At 33.1% G+C, this 16923-nt stretch overlaps 2 protein-coding genes across 2 annotated transcripts in view; both read left to right on the top strand.

Annotated features, from left to right (window-relative positions):
- Positions 1-5523: 5523 nt before the first annotated feature.
- Positions 5524-9388, top strand: LOC113867537 (ATP-dependent Clp protease ATP-binding subunit CLPT1, chloroplastic-like). Its single transcript, XM_027502922.1, has 6 exons — positions 5524-5857; positions 5961-5996; positions 6072-6181; positions 7716-7895; positions 8724-8851; positions 8937-9388. The coding sequence occupies exons 1-6, from the start codon at positions 5577-5579 to the stop codon at positions 8976-8978; spliced, it is 777 nt and encodes a 258-aa protein (XP_027358723.1). The 5' UTR covers positions 5524-5576; the 3' UTR covers positions 8979-9388.
- A 2096-nt stretch (positions 9389-11484) lies between these two features.
- LOC113866974 (cleavage and polyadenylation specificity factor subunit 1) overlaps positions 11485-16923 on the top strand; it is a 29078-nt gene continuing 23639 nt past the window's right edge. Inside the window, exons 1-3 of the mRNA XM_027501833.1 lie at positions 11485-11901; positions 12915-13061; positions 14761-14914. Of these exons, the coding sequence (XP_027357634.1) occupies positions 11597-11901; positions 12915-13061; positions 14761-14914 (606 nt within the window). The 5' untranslated portion in view covers positions 11485-11596. The remainder of the gene's footprint in view (positions 11902-12914; positions 13062-14760; positions 14915-16923) is intronic.

Below are 16923 nucleotides of genomic sequence, written 5' to 3'. Positions count from 1 at the left end.
AATAATATATTAAAATAGGTTAGAGAAAGGTTTACAAACCTAAATACGAGGGGTTCTAGAGTTTAAGGAAGACCCATGAATCAAGCCTTCATTATGAAACTATGTTGGAGACTAATAGCTTCTCCAAATGACCTATGGGCTCAAGTACTTTATAATAGATACAAATTTTTCCTTAAAAAAAACCTCAATTATGGCAATTCTCAAAATTATTCTCATCTTTGGAGAAGTATGCTCTCTGTTTAGAAGGGCTTTTGACCGACGATATGCATAGGAAGTGGTGATGTTACGTGCAATGTTCTTGAAGGATGGTCTAAGACTTAAGAATTCCACTCCACCAGAGGAAAGCTATGGCGGGAAGTCTATTTTCTCCCCAACTAATTAAATTACCTGAAAAAATTGAAGAACCTAATGGATCACTCATAGGTTCAATTCCTTTTCTTATTGAAGTAGCTGCCCTTTCTATCTCACTTGATGAAGATTTCAAAGCTCTTCCTTTGTCTTTCCTTGGGTGAGCTGACGTTCTTGTTGTCTCACTCAAAGAATCCTCTTGCTTTTTCTTCTTTGTTTGGCTCTTGAGTAGGCCAAGTAAGTAGGCTCTGTTTTCCTATTTTTCTAGGAGGTCTAGAACCTTTTCTGATTTTCTCTTGCTTGATTCGCTTCAATGTTTTTTGGTTCTTGCTCTGTACCTCTATCAATAAAAATAATAAATGTCTAAGTCTTCTATTGATCTATGAGTTGATGTTGATTCCAACCAATTATAATAGATAGAGAGTATCTAAACAAATCTAGGGTAAGGTCGGGATGAGAGTCACAAAGGAGCCACTTTGAAGTAAGATTCTGGATAGGGCTTCCTTACTCAATGAGAAAGCAAGTCTCCCGACTAGACTATCGAATGCGTCAATAGAACCCAGCATGAGACAAAGATAGTATAACACAGCAAAGCAAAGATCACAAACGAAAAGAAAAACTTGTTTCTTTTTGTGACGACATATGGAAAATTTTAATGACATGTGGGCTTAGGTACTTTATAGTAAATACAAATTTTTTTAGAATTTGATTGATAATGGCCTTTTCTCTATTAAATAAGCTTACAACCTTGTATCTTCCTCTGCCCAGCATCAAGAATTGCACATTAGTCTTTTTAAGATGATTTGGAATTGGGAAGGTCCTCCCAAAATTATTTTTTTTTTTATGGAAAATAGTTTATGATCATTTGCTTACTAATATGAAATGTTATAATTGTAAAATGTCTCTAACTTCTGTTTGTTTCAGGTGTCCTAACAGTGATGAATCTGTGATCCATGTGCTTAGAGATTGCTAGTTTGCTTGACAAATTTGGAACAAGCTCATTTTTCCAGATTGTTAGGCTACTTTCTTTAGTAGAGGCCTGACTAGGTGGCATGCTTTAAACTTATCTAATAGTAGTTGATTTCCCTTTTCTAATTGGATACTTCTGCTTGGTATAACTGTCTGAAATTTATAGAATAATAGGAAGAAAGAAGTTTTTTAAAATTTCTTTTTGAACACTGAATCCTTGTTCTATAAAATTAAATTATATTTTGACTACCTTATTTTGTGTGGTAGGTCCAAGCAAAAGATAGGAGTTGGCTGAATGGGGGCTGGAAGGTTCATCAGATGACAGCCTCTTATGTGCCCTCAGCTTAAGCTAGATGTAGATGGTGCTGTATCCCTTGACAATGGATCTGCTAGTTTATGGAGAGCTCATCTATAAGTCTAATACTCTCTCTGGGTACTGTCATCTTAGTTTTTTGAAAGGTTATGTAAGGACAAGCCTCTATTCTCATTACCAAACATACATCCAAAATTAAGTCACACAATACGAGCAAAGGCAATACAACAATCAACCAGGCCACAAAATCATATTTATATACATGCAACAATCATTAATTATTTAGTTTATTACATGTACTCTCTACTAATACTCAGAGTTCTCATTTCATACTTTCATTACTCCTGGGATCCCTTGAGGTCTTCCTTAGTACAGATAGTTGCTGGATAGCCGCAGCTACACAAATACAACTTGTGCTGACCTATCCTCTTTTAGCAAAAGTGTGGTTAGGAGTTTAAGTCAGGAAATGAGTGTGAGGCTTGTGATACTCTTATTCTCAGTTGTTATGCAAAAATCAAGAAGAGTAACCACCACCCTCATTTTTTTGAGATTTCTCAAATCGCCTCCATCTTCCACACTCTCAGTTTATCTTTGAACTATCCACATTTGTCCTTATCATTTCCCTTCTCATTGCATTTTTTCCTTTTCATTTCATTTCTCTTTTCATATTTCTCATTAAAACCCAACTTGGCATTTCTACCTTAATATTTTGTTCATCCTTTTCTCTCTCTCTCTCTTTTATTCAAGTTCATTATCTATATCACATACCAATCAAACATTGCTGGAAGTTGGTCACCCCAGCTCAATCCACAACATATATACGTATAGATATGCTCAAAATAGACATTATCACATCATCAAACACATGAAAACATGTTTCAACCCAACATATATTCATAATCATGCATCACACTAAAAACCTTTTCATGAGTACAAATATAACAAGTTTTTAGTAACAAAATAGAGCTCTCTTTACCATGAAAGGGAAGTTTAGTAAAGGAGTTATGAGGGATCTTGCTCAAAAGGTTGGGTTCTTCCTAAATATCACAAGAAATCCTATTTAGAGGTGAAAATCAAGAAAATAACCAACGAAATAGAGAACCAAGCTTTAAATACTTACCAAAGAGCAAGAAGAGTGAACTTTCAAGCTTGGATCGGAGAAAGATTGGAGTTTTTCAAAGATTTTCTGAGAAAAATGAGGAGAGAGGTTAGAGGAAATGAAGAAGGGTCATAACTTGCAAGTTTCTCAACTTGAAAACCCTTAAATACCTCTTAACTTGCGACATTCTCGCTACAACAAGCTCTTCTCTCGCTACAGTAAAAAAATTAGACATATTTTCTCCATTGTTGTCTGCTATTTTAGTTACAACGAGAGAAACTCTCCTAATTTCAAACAACATGCATTAACAATCATCACAAAATACAAAATTAATAAATAACAAAAATAGGGGTATTACATAAATAATCGTCAATTAGCCTATGCACATGGATACAGTGTATTCAATAACGGACCCTTTAGCAAAGGTATAGTCAGGAGTCTAGTCAGGAAATGAGTATGAGGCCATATGATGCATTCGCTCTCAAAAAAAGTGTGTACACACTCATCACCCTATGTTTTCCCCGGATTCCACATCATCTCCAAACTTTATACCCAGTATATCTTTGTAACTATTTACACTAGTGCATCTCATTACTTGAGCAAGGTCATCCTCGCCTGGGTGAGAAAACCAGACAATGGTTTATCAAACTTTTTACAATATTCTTGCTTGAGCAAGAAGGGGTCTAGAGAGTTTACCATTTTCCTTTAGGAGTCATCCCCTTAGCAACTCATCTTGCTTGGTTGAGATCTCTTCTCGCTTGAGCCAGATCAATTCTTGCCCAAGCGAGAGGGCAGTTGGGCTGAAGTTATCCTATCTTGCTTGAGTGAGACTCATCTCGCTTGAGCGAGAATGATTTGAAATCATGTGGTTCTAGACGCTTAGCAACTAAGGAAGGTTTATTACTGGATTCCACAAAGCTTTAGACTTGTGCTCCCCAGTGGCTGCTGAACTTTGGAGTATTTTTTGGGAATTAAAGCTTGTCATTTCCAAGAATATCCATCATATTTGGATTGAAAGTGACTCAAAGGAGTCTATTTCCCTCATTGTGAAAATGTAGAACTGTAATTACTTTTTATTTTCTTTGATTTGTGATATTAGAGATTTACTAATAGGAATTAATTTATTAGATTTAATCATGTCTTAAGGGAAGTCAATAAGTATGCTGATTATTTGGCTATATTAGGGTTTGATTTTGGGTCCTCTTTTCACTTGTTTTGACGAGGCTCTCGTTTCTTTAAGTTTCTTTAAATCTTCTAAGTACTTATTTTTTTAGATAATTAGTCTAAACTTACTTGTTTCTTTGGACTGTTAAGCCTTATTTATTAAAAAAATATTAAAATATAAATAACTTAATAATTTTTAATCCTAAAAATATTAAATATTAAATTTTAAAAATTAAAAAAAATAATAGGAACATAGAAACTAAAATCAAAACTTTACAAAAAGATAGAACATAAACTTTTAAACTTAAAAAAATTTTACTCCCCTAAAGTTTAATTATTCTTGTAAGTAATTGTCTTCATAAAAAAATTTTGTTAAAATTATTTTGATTCATAAATTTAAAATAATAAAAATAATTCAATTTTTAAATTTTTTGAATAAATAATAATAATTTAATATTTTTAAGATAAAATTAATAAAATATAAATATAATTACTTTTCAAAACTGATGAACTGAACTACAGTTTTATTTAAAAAGAAAACTTCAAAACCAAAATGTCTCATAAACGAAAGTACAAAAAAGTTATATATAATTAATTTGCGTCTTTCTCGTAAATAGTGATTAAAATAAGATTGTATCTATATTTTCAATAGACTTTGTTGCATTGTGTCGTTAACTTTTAAATAATTTGTTAAAAACATTTTTTCACATAGTTTTTATGATAGTTTTTTTTTAATTTTTAATCAACTTTATATATAATTTATGAATCATAATTTTTAAATGTGAATATTTTTAAAATTCATAATATTAAACAGGAACATTTTTTTTAATGTTATTCTTCTTTTTTATCTTTAGTGTTTTAATCCAATCTCAATTTAAATCTATATTTTGAATTTGTTATATTTGTTTTAAAAATAATCTCTTTAATTTAATATAATCAGATATTTATTATTAATAATTAAAATATTTATTTTATTTTGTAATTTTTTAAAAATTTAAATACATTTCTAAAATATTCTTTAAAATTTTAATGAAAGATTATTTTAATTTAATAATAATCATATAATATAAAAATGTACTAATAACTTAAACAATGACATGCTTAATTAAAAGGTTATTATGTGCTAAAATTCTGAACATTAGTAATTAGTTAGAAGCACAAAAAAATTATAAATTAAAAATAACCAATCAAGAAAGCATTCATGTAAAAGAAGAAAAATAAAATATTAAATAATAAAAAATAAAGTTTAAAAATCATAAAATACAAATTCGTTTTTTACTCAAATACTTTCACAAAAAATTTAAGAAATCCTATAAGTGCTGAGTTAAAAAAAAATTAAAAAAATACAAGAATATAAAAGAAAAAGAAATGAAGAGACATAAAAGACTTACAATAACTTAAAAACATATTCAAACTAAAGTTTAACGATATTAACTTTGAAAGACTTAATTATAACTTTTTTTAAAAATAATATTGAAGTATAAAATTTCAATTCAAATTTGAATAATATTTAAAAGCTATAAATTAATTTAACTTTAAGTTATCAAAGTAATCAAACAGTTAAAAAATGTCACAACCAATTATCACTACTTGGTGTAAATCAATATAATTCAAAACAGTTTCACAGCCTTCAATTTTCATCTATTTTGGATCACATCAAATATCCTCTTCCCTCAGTTGAAGATGAAAGCTTGCAATTGCATTCTACCCATTATTTACCCAACAAACCCAACCCCCATAACCTCACTCTCAGCTTCTCTTTTCACTCCAATGGCTTCCATTCCCACTATCTCTTCTTCTCTGCACACAATATCTCCTCACTCTTCATCCCATTCAAACCCATCTCTCACATCTCTCTTCGGAACCAGAATCACCCTCCAACGCGCCACGTCATCAACCCTTTTCCTCCTCAACAAGAATTGTCGTGCGACATCAGCAACTGTGTCGTTTAGCCTCCCAACCCCGTAAGTCTCTATCTTTGCCCCTTAAACGCAAATGGGTCTCTCGAATTTTCACCTGGGTCGTCTCAAATGCCTTAAAGTTTCCACCTTTTTCCCGTTTTTGCAGGAAACCCCTTTCGGATACGCCCGAGAAAACCCCAAAGTGAGTTCATTGTTATTGTCGTTTATCGGTGACACAATTGGGTTGTGTTTGTTTGAGGGTTTGTGTTTCATTCAGGTGGTCGGCGAGGGCTATAAAGTCTTATGCAATGGCGGAATTGGAAGCGAGGAAGCTCAAGTATCCCAACACAGGAACTGAGGCACTTCTCATGGGGATTTTGGTAGAAGGTTTGTTACTATTTGGAAAACTAGAACTACATTTCTAATATATGAGTGAAAATTTTTAAATTAGAAGTACGATTTTAGTGATTTTGTGATTTGCAATAAATTTTAGCTAGTACTGATGAAGAATGTGTTAAAGAGTGTGTTGTTAGCATTTGTCTCTCTGCTATTGGTATCTTTTGAATTTTAGTAATAGCGTGCTCCATGCATATTTTTGTCGTGAAACTTCAAACTAGTGCTTCTGCCTTCTACTCTTGAACTTGTGTAACTGTGTTGCATGGATATGGGAATAAATTTTAACAGTTATTGGGGGATTGTGTCATGTAGAAATATACAAGCATATATAACTTAGTATTAGAATTATAATGTAAGTACAATTTTCATGAAGTTCTAACACATGGAAGCAAAATTATTTTTAAAAGGGTATATGTTTTGATGGGACTGAGGTAGTAGTTTGTTTCATTTAGAAATTAAGCCAAACAACTTGGCAACAAACTTTGGTGTCGTTTGTGCTGGAGTGATAAGTGAGTATTGGGCGTGTTAACCTTTTGTACCTAAGAAGTAGGGTACTGAATTCATACAAGTGTGGGAATGGCAGTATAAGCAATGTGGCAGTGTTTAAATGGATGGAAAAGCAGTAGCTAAGGTTGATGGCTGTTGCTGGCAATTATTTTCATATTTTAATCGGACATGCTATAACTTATTTAAGGTTACATTCACATCCCATTGGATACTAAATGCTTTTTCTTTCAAAGTATTAAGCAGCACTCCTAATATGTGGATTGGAATCATGGGTTTAACTTTAAGCAGAAATGTTCAATTGTAACTAGAATAGTTCTATTTCAGACCTATTATTTAGTTTTTTAAGATAATTTGATTGCCATACTTTATACCCTTCCAATTTACTAATTGGATTCATGCTCCTTGTTGCATTTATATAGACTAGGTCAATCATTTTATTTAAAGTTATGAGGGTCCTGTGGAAGCTTGAATATCACTTTGGCTATGTTATATGGTGCACTGGATAGTGGATATCCTTGCAATTGCCCCAAAACTTGGGAAATATTTCATTATTCTCAATTTCAAATTATTGCTTGATCAGAAAAAGAGAGATAAAAGGGGTTATCTTCTGTTTCATCCTTCCTAATGAGTTATGTTCAACAACATATAAGTGTAAATTCATCAAAGAAGTACATTTACTTGTAGCTTTTCCCTTGACTATGCGAGGAATTGTATTCATGCTCTATTCTCATTGAGAGAAAGTGGGTACTGTGCACATGGCCATGGTTGGTTCCTTTGCCACTAAATTTAGTTGCAAGCCAAATGTGCTATTCAAAATGTGGCACTAGTCTATTCTTCTTCATATCTTCTAGTTGAAATAATGTCCCCTTTAAATCATGTTAGCAAAATTCTGCCCTTTGGATTTCTAAAGGCAGTTGTGCCGTTTCTATATCCTTGAGCACTTGATCAATTTAAATATTGTTCTGGCTTTGTGCCTTCTGTAAACCTTTTAAGGCTTAAGTCTTTGTTGTCCTTTCAGGAACAAGTAGGGCTGCAAAATTCTTAAGAGCTAATGGAATTACTCTTTTCAAAGTACGTGAAGAAATAGTAGAACTACTTGGAAAGTCTGACTTATATTATTTCAGCCCTGAGCACCCTCCATTGACTGAACCAGCCCAGAAAGCCCTTGATTGGGCAATTGAGGAGAAATTGAAGTCAGGTATGCATGGTTTCCGCTATACAAGTATCAACTAGTAGCCCCTTGCAAAAGAAGAAAATTCAGTTGACTTGCTAGATTTATTGTTCACTTTGGGATGTTCCGTTTTCAAATATTATTCCATTTTGGGAGTTACTTGATGCATGAAATGAAATCTATTGGTGTGTTTGCAAGAGCAAGTAGAAAGAAACTTTCAGTTGTCTTGTGCCTCTTTTCAGTCTTTTGTCAGAAACCTGCTGAAGTATGAAAAATGTTTTTAATGACATTCTTTTCCCTCTTACTTAAGAAAGACTGGAAATTTGGTAATATGAAAATCTCATCTAATGCAGTCAACTTCAATAGTTTTATAACTTCAAAATCCCAAAACCCAGGAATGCATTGCCCAACAGTTTTAATTTAAAAGTAACTTTTAAGTAAAATAATAAATATAAAATTATCAAACAAGTAAACAACAATAATTTCAAAACTCTTATTCAGAATCTCAACTTTAAAATAGCCTTTAAGATCCCATAAAGTCAGTTCAAATGCTACCTTAGTTATGGAAAATTATTTGCATGGTTCGGACTGTGTGGTTCTAACCAATCACATTATGCCATGTGTATAAATTTTTTACAATTTATAAAAAAATTGATACGTGTCATGATGTGAGTAGCTATAGTCTATAGACCACTCAAAAATTTCTAAGTTATGGCTCAGTTAGTTAACCTGCTCTCTGCGCAATGTTGAGATGTTTTATTTGTACAATGTTGATCTTTATCTTGCTTCCTAATATTATCTTTTAAGTTTTGACGTTTTCTCATGTATTTATTAAAATTATGATGAAAAATGTAGGTGAAGGAGGAGAAATAAACGTGACATATATACTTCTAGGAATTTGGTCACAAAAAGAATCTGCAGGTCAACTGATATTGGCTGCTTTAGGTTTCAATGATGAAAAGGCCAAAGAACTTGCTAACATAGTAAGTCTCAAATTTTGATGCTTTGGGCGATTGACTCCTTAGTGTAACCTGTTGAATGTATAAATATGCTTTATGTTTCTTGCAGATTGATGGAGATGTTGATTTGAGTTTCAAAAGGCAAGCATAAGAAATTTCTTTCAGTAGTGGTTGATTGATACCTGTTGACCCTTGGCATTGCAAGTTCGTCTGGGGAAAAAATTAACTATACTCCCTCAAGTTTATCAACAAGTGCCTGCATTAATGTGCTTTAGATTTCAATGTCAAATATTGTTGTACACCAATTGGAGATGATGAATTTTGCATTTTTAAAAAAAATTTATACAAGTTTTGTGGAAGCCAAATTTTTAAGCAGGGTGTGATGGTAAAATTGGTAATCCCACTCTGCTTCATCTTCCCCTTGTAACTTTATCATCCCTTTTGAACTTGAGTTGTATCAGTACCATTTTCCTAAAAGTTGGAACTTTTATTTATTATGAAATTAATTGTAATGGACCCTCAAAAAATTTTATGATCTGTGAAGGAAATGATTGATTTGTTTCATGTATTACGCCACTTGTGTAATTTGGTTTCAAATTTGCTAAATTGGGGTCAATTTTAAAATTTTTCCCAAAGTTGTAGTGACATTTGGAATTGGCGAAATACAAGAGGGAAGTCGAATGTAGAAGGCAGATAACTAAATATTTAAATGAGTTGTAATTCTTTTATAATATTCAAATTATACTAGTCATGCAAAAGCCCCAGCTTTCTTAGTAATACATACCAGGGCCTTTTTACTAAAATAATATAAAATTTAAAATAGCTTATAAATATGTTTTTTTGTCAAAGGGTTATAGGGTGAGAAGCTCAGGAACAAAATAATATGCATTCAAAATTATTTTCTAAAATAAGATAGCTTAAGACACATGAAAAAGGCATAAGATTTGAACATAACATGCAAAATGATAAGTTGTATGATGTCATGTGACACATTGTCGTAGTATTTTTTTTGTATTGTAGTGTGATTAATTTTGTTCCATTATTTCTAACTTGCTTAAATATTTATTATTTTTAGTATTTTATGATAAATTTAACGGCATTTATCTCTAAATAATTAAAGTGATAGGCTGTCTCTTAAAACTAAAGAAAAAATATTTCAATGTAAAAATTTAATTTGATAAGAGATTAATTAATTTATCGTTTTCTTCTTTCTTATTTCAATTTATACAAATATAAAAAAGTTGTATTCTATTTTTTATTTTCTTATTTATTTTTTCTTTATTTCATCTCACATTCAAACAGAGCCAATGAATACTTTAAGCTTAAAGAACATTATACACATTTCAGCCCTACTCTTAATTTGATAAAACAATGATACATTTTTGTTACATTTTTTATTCTGAAATTGTCTTTAATAAAATATTGATATTTAAAAAAAATATTTTTGTTATCTTCAAATAAAATAATATTCCATCTTTTATATCAGATCAATATATTCTATATTATTATTGTAAAAATACTCACTATCACTTTAGCTTTAAGCATTTATTGTATTTGGTTGAAGGCAAAATAAATAGGAAGATATTTTTTTTTTTTTTTTTTTTTGTGGATCTACCAAAAACATTCCTCCATATTTTGGGGAAAGAAACAATTATGGAGGGAAGAAGTGAGCACACGACTCCATGGACTGTTTTAAAATTAAAATAATATAAAAATTATAAATAAATTTTATTAAAAAACTAATTAATATACAATTATTTTTTATAAATATTTTTAATATAATTTAATTATTTATTTTCATTCTCTTTTTTATTTATCAAAATAAGTGAAATAATTATTTTATCATTTACTTCCCTCTTATTTCATTGCTCTCCATTTCACATTGAATCCAAACAAACCGTTAATAAAAAAAGTTTTATAGCTTGTTCCCTATTTTTAAGTAAATTGTTGGATGGATCACCACTCAACGCTTGGTATTAATTTTTTTTTATTGTAAATAAGAAATTTTATACATGTGACATAACATAATTGTTCAAGACTCTGTAATTTTCCTACCATCCAAAATTTTTTCCTTATTTTCTTGTGAAAGTGACCAACCAACGCTTGCAACACTGTTTAGTGACAATTTTGACCCAACTTTTAACCTCAATAACATAGCACACGCGACACCATGAGAAGCATGACCCAATAGGTTTTCATTCCTTGATTCTTGTTTTCAAACGCTTTTTCTAGTAGAATTCTACTGTGAAACACATTTGAATGAAATAATTGTGTTAAAACTCTTGTGAATTTTGACCACTACCTAGAGACATCAAAGAAGTATGAGAAACAAGAAAGGCACCTTGATCTTTCCCTGTTTCATTCATTTAAAAGAATCATGAGTTGCAAATAATTAGAGGTCCTATGCTCATCCTTTGTTATATACCTCACAATTTTATGGCTCTATCAATTTCATTTATTTTTATTTGATTTTTTTTTTTCAAAATTGTATTGAAACAACCAATTGTACACTTGTGATGGGTTCTACACGCATACTTGTTAAAGATGTAATACAACCATCACTGCTGAGAGTGACACTAACAAACACATGAACTGGAAAATTTTAAGGACAAACCGAAATTAAAACTCATAGGCAGTACCTCACTCCCGCCAAACACAAAACGAAAACCCTAATCGAGTGTTAAAGGTCGAAGAGAGTGAGGGAGAGAAAGAGAAGCCTCTGCTTCAATCTCGTCTCAACCTCGAACCCCGCGTGGGCGTGTCTCCACAATGAGTTTCGCGGCATATAAGATGATGCATTGCCCCACCGGCATCGACAATTGTGCCACCGGCTTCCTCACCCATTCCCGCGCCGATTTCGTTCCTCTTCAGCCCGAAGACCTCGACTCTGAATGGCCCTCTCGTCCCCGCCACACCGGTCCCCTCCCCAACCTCGTCGTCACCGCCGCCAACGTTCTCGAACTTTACATCGTTCGCCTCCAAGAGGAACAGCCTCCTAAGCCCGCTGATTCGCGCCGCGCTGCTCTCCTCGACGGTATTGCCGGCGCGTCGCTCGAGCTTGTTTGCCATTACAGGTTCCAGCTCTGTTCCAATTGCATTTGAATTCTCGATTTTTAGTTGGTTTAGCTTGTTTGAAGAAATAAGTGAAATTATGAGTCGTGATCAATTTAGTCTTTGAAATTGTATGTCTCAATTTAGTTCTTGAGATTATTAAAATGACATTCGTTTTAGTCCCTGAAGTCATGAAGCGACAGTCATTTTGGTTTCTGAAATTATGATAATAACTAATAAGGGCTGAATTGATAACTTTAGTGAATAAAGTGACGTTTTTGTAATTTTAGGGATTAAGTTAACTAAGAGTTGTAGTTTCAGGGATATATATATCTATAGAGAAGGCTCAGATTGAGTGTAAGAGTTTTTAAACTTGTAAGAAGATCCTATATTTATATATATATATATATATATATATATATATATATATTGTGGTAGCTTCCGGACTCTTAAAGGAAAAGCTTTTATCTCCTTGGAAATAATCTCAACCAAACATGTTGTGGGAATGTGAAGTTGGGAAGCAGTTTTGAGTTTTTGAGCAATTAATTGATGATGGCATTATGCATTGTGGATTGAGTTGTGTGGGTTTGCTGGAATTTACAAAGTAAAGTCAAGACTGAGGGTTTTGTTTCTTGATATTTTTTACTTCTCAGTTGCAGTTGATGGGTACATTATGGATTTGGTTGTGGTAATTTTGTTGGTTTTAGTGAAGACTGAGGGTTTTGTTTCTTGATATTTTTTATTTCTCACTTGCAATTGATGGGTATGTTATGGATTTGGTTGTGGTAATTTTGTTGGTTATAGTTGTTTGTGATTAGATGATGATGCTGGGATATAGATTATAATATTTTGAGCTTCTTCAATCTGTTCAATTTATGGCTTGACTTGAGTTGGACATGAATTTGGATTGTGAAGCTCATATTTTTTTCATTTATTTTATTTTTCAGTTAAGAAGTATATGTTCATTAATCTGTTGAATTTAGTGTTTGATTTAGGCATCTACCTCATGCTTGATGCTTTTATACACATGATTCAGGTTGCATGGTAATGTTGAAACCATGGCTGTGTTGAGCATTGGAGGTGGTGATGGTTCTAGGAAAAGAGATTCTATCATCTTAACTTTTGCAGATGCAAAGATTTCAGTTCTCGAGTACGATGATTCTATTCACGGACTTCGTACTAGGTGAGTAGATATGTTTAAATTAGCATTTGTAAAAATATGCTTTTGTTCTGTTAATTGGTTAATCCTAATAGTGCCATATTTGGGTCTGCACTTCTGTGAACTGAAATTTAGCAGGATCATTAATGTAAAAATATACCTTCAAATTTGCTTTAGAATCTGATTAAGAATGGTTTTATCAAATGCTTTGTTATATTCTTTCTCTACACATCATTTGGTTGATATTGAAACAGTTGGTTGAATTGCAGAGAGATTGTATTTGAAATGTTGTGGGCACATTCTAATTCACCTTAGTAGGACGGCAGATGATGTGTATTTCCTTAACAAAATGTTATATTGGAAAGTTGTAATATTGAAACCTTTTGACGTAGTCTGTTTAGGGAAATGACTTTGGTTATGAAGGTAGTGAAGTTAAAATGCAGTAAAGTAGATAATTGTGTCTTCTAATGATTGATTTTACAGGGTATTTGATAGGAACTGAGATTATATTGAAATAACAGAACCAACACAGGGAAATTCCCTGAGATTACAAGCAGTAAAGATGGAAAAACAGAATAATGGAACAGAATACAGCAATCTAATGAGCTAGTAATTAGCAAGAGCAATCCTCCTATAGCCTCAGCTATCCCTAATGACCTCCCAGATATTTTCTGCCTTATGCCTCTGGTGATTCACCCTATATTCCCCTCCGCTCTTCCCTCACTCATCCACGTCATTTAGTTTATTATTCCGTTAGAATCTTCCCTAATAGTCCCAGCCTCTCTGTCTATTTTATCGCTCTTTCTCTAGTATGTTTTTAGTGAAGGTCCATTTAGCTTGGGCCCAACAGTATTATTAATTTTTTTTTTGACACTTATTTTGTTGTGAGATTGGAGGATTTATAGTGTTGAAATTGTCTTTAATCAATGCTTGTTCTCTCCTATTTTTGTTCTTTGTCTGGTAGATCTTTTATCCTTATTTGTAGTTCTCTTCTCAAATCTTTTCTTTAATAGATTTCTTTTATTTATTAGAGGAAATATGACAAGGGTAGAGGTAAGGTGGCTATATCAATTGGATGACATTAGAGTCATTTCATTGTTAATCACACACCCACACAGGGAGCATATTAAGTGTGAACTGTTCTCATTAGATTAGCTAATCTTTGACCATGCAACCATACATGGATTGTCAAGATTAAAATTGAACAAAATCCATCTTGGCCATCCATGTATAGTTGTATCTTGTATGGTCAAGAATTGTTATTCTCATAACAGTAAGTAAGAACAGTTTTCACTTGCTATGCCTGAATGTGTGTGTGTATCACATAATTCTGGAATTATGAAGTTAACTAGGCGCTGTTCAGTGTAGGCTGTGGTATTTTGTGGAGTTTGTTTTGCTTCAAGGTGTAAAGATAGAAATTTTTGTATTTCAGTGATATTTGACTGCAGTGATAAATCTGCTTTTGTCTTTTGGAGGGTTGAATTTGGAAGTTTTGCAGGACTTGCAGAGTAAGCTGTTGCCATTTCTTTGCATTTGTTGTTTAGGACCAGCCCCAGGGGCACTAAATATAGCTTAAAACAACTAGTATATTGACTTATAGCATGTCAGTTGAAAATGAGAACTGAGAAGTTGTGTTGTTTGCTTCCAACTTTTAGAGTTTATCGCCTTACACTTCTGAAGGATGTGGCTTATTTGTTGTCTTTAACTCTATTCTACCTTTCAGTTCTTTGCATTGTTTTGAGGGTCCAGAATGGCTTCATTTGAAAAGAGGAAGAGAACAATTTGCAAGAGGACCGGTGGTAAAGGTTGATCCTCAAGGCAGGTGTGGAGGAGTTCTTATCTATGATTTGCAAATGATAATACTAAAGGCTACTCAGGTTTTTCATCTATGACTGTCAATTTGAAATTCATTGTAGTATACTATCTTATTTCCTTTGTACCTGGTTATGTAAAAAAGATATCATTATTCATTAGAAAGAGAAGAGGGACAGCTAGATGTTCAATCTCTGTACGTATCTGAAAAGGGAACTCCCTTGAAACATCCATTTGTTCTCTAAATGCTGATTCACTCTTTTCATCCATATTCTTCGGTGGACAGTAGGATTTAGACTCAAGAGTCCTATGCAGCCTATTCATGCGGTTGCTGGTTCTATTTTATTTCTTCACTGACTCTTCAAATAGGGATAAGTCTATTTTTGTAAACTCACTTTGAGTTGGAAGGTTCCATCCTAGGTTAAGTCTTTCATTTGCAAATATTTTGTGATACAAATGATTTGTTGTAGATTTGCAAATCACACAGAATTTTCACTCCTAGTGGTTGTATTTTGTGCGTCAATTTTTTGTATAGCAGTGGGCTCTGAGGCTGTTTTGGTATCAAACTTTCAGTTTGCTGATGACACTGTCCAGTTCTTAGAGCTGGATACCAGTTCTTTTCTAATGCAACCTCAATTACAATTAGTCACTCAAACACAAGAGATAAACCCACACAAGCTAGACTTCCCCTAGGTGAAGAAGAAACCCGAGTGTTTAGAGAGCTAGAGATATCACAAGAACAATACTTCTCAGCTCCTAGAACTGAAGGTCCCTAGTCCCAGGCCGTTGTGCTCAAAATTCCACTTGCTGCCCATGTTCTCCCATGCAATCCCCTTTGTAATCATTCCTTCTGCTTCAACAAATTTTCCACAATGCATAACTGCCTCCTCTATTTCTGGGGTAAACTTTCCAAATCCTTGGGCCTTGTTTGTATTGACCCAATAATTGGTCCACCTGCTGCTGCTTGTGGGCTCTTATCATGTTCTTAATTCTCTTTTGATTCTTTGGTTGTTCAAAGTTATTCCACGGTTAAAGATCAACCTTTTTAAATGAGGTCAATTGGCAGGTATCAATGTGGATAATCAAATGTTATCCATCTCTTTGGTAGGATTTTAATAGCTTTACATTGTTATAATATTGTTTCTAAATGTCTCCTACAGGTTTGAATATATTGCTATTATATTATCTAGGAGTTTCTGTGGGTGGTAATCCCCTGGTCCAGTCCTTTAGGGAACCTGTCATTAGAAATATTTCCATGTGGTTAGACAGACGGTTGGAAGGTGGTATTCCTTTTTGTTCTTATTCTCTAATTCAGCTGTTTCTATGTAGTATCCCACTGTACTACGTCTCTCTTTCTCTACTTTGTCTCTCTTTTTGTCTAGTGATTATTGTGTGCAGAGTATAGTGAAAATTATGAGGGATTTTCTTTGGTTGGGGGTGTTAAGAAACTTGGGTCTAACTCACTCCCAAAAGCTAGCTCATAGGAGAAGGACTGTCCTATCCCTTATCAGGAGTATTTTAGCTCTATTCCTAACTAATGTGAGATATTTTAACACATCCCTCCTCACGCCTAGGATTAGACATTTGGTGCGTGAAATTTGCAGGATCGGACATCTGCATGGGTGGACCTCACAGGACTGGACATCTGTGGGCAACTCAACGTTCAAACTGAATAGGCTTTGATATTATGTTAAAAAGTTTGGGCTTAACTCATTCTTAAAAGCTAGCTCATAGGAGTAGAACTGCCCTAACCCTTATAAGGAATATTTTGGCTCTATTCCTAATCAATGTGGACATCTTAACAAGGGGCTAATGGGTTAACTAGAGATCACTTCCTTAGCTGGGAGATTTGCTATAGACCTAAAAGAGTAGGTTTGGGTCTTGAAAATTTTGGCATAGTTTTTGAGGATTTCTTATCCTCTTGCATTTTTATCTCTTCTTTCTTTCTTTATAAATTCTTTGTTTATTAGAAAAGAAAATTGTACAGCAATGAGGCATTTCTGCTGCAGCCTTTTTAGTTTTAGCATAATTAGGGAAACTGGGTCTAGGTCTTTTTGAGCAATTTCTCATATGC

Source organism: Abrus precatorius, unplaced genomic scaffold (genome assembly GCF_003935025.1).
Source record: "Abrus precatorius isolate BTA unplaced genomic scaffold, Abrus_2018 Scaffold5, whole genome shotgun sequence".
Taxonomy (NCBI): domain Eukaryota; kingdom Viridiplantae; phylum Streptophyta; class Magnoliopsida; order Fabales; family Fabaceae; genus Abrus; species Abrus precatorius.
Note: the sequence above shows the minus strand (reverse complement) of the source record. Positions and strands in the feature narration are given on the sequence as shown.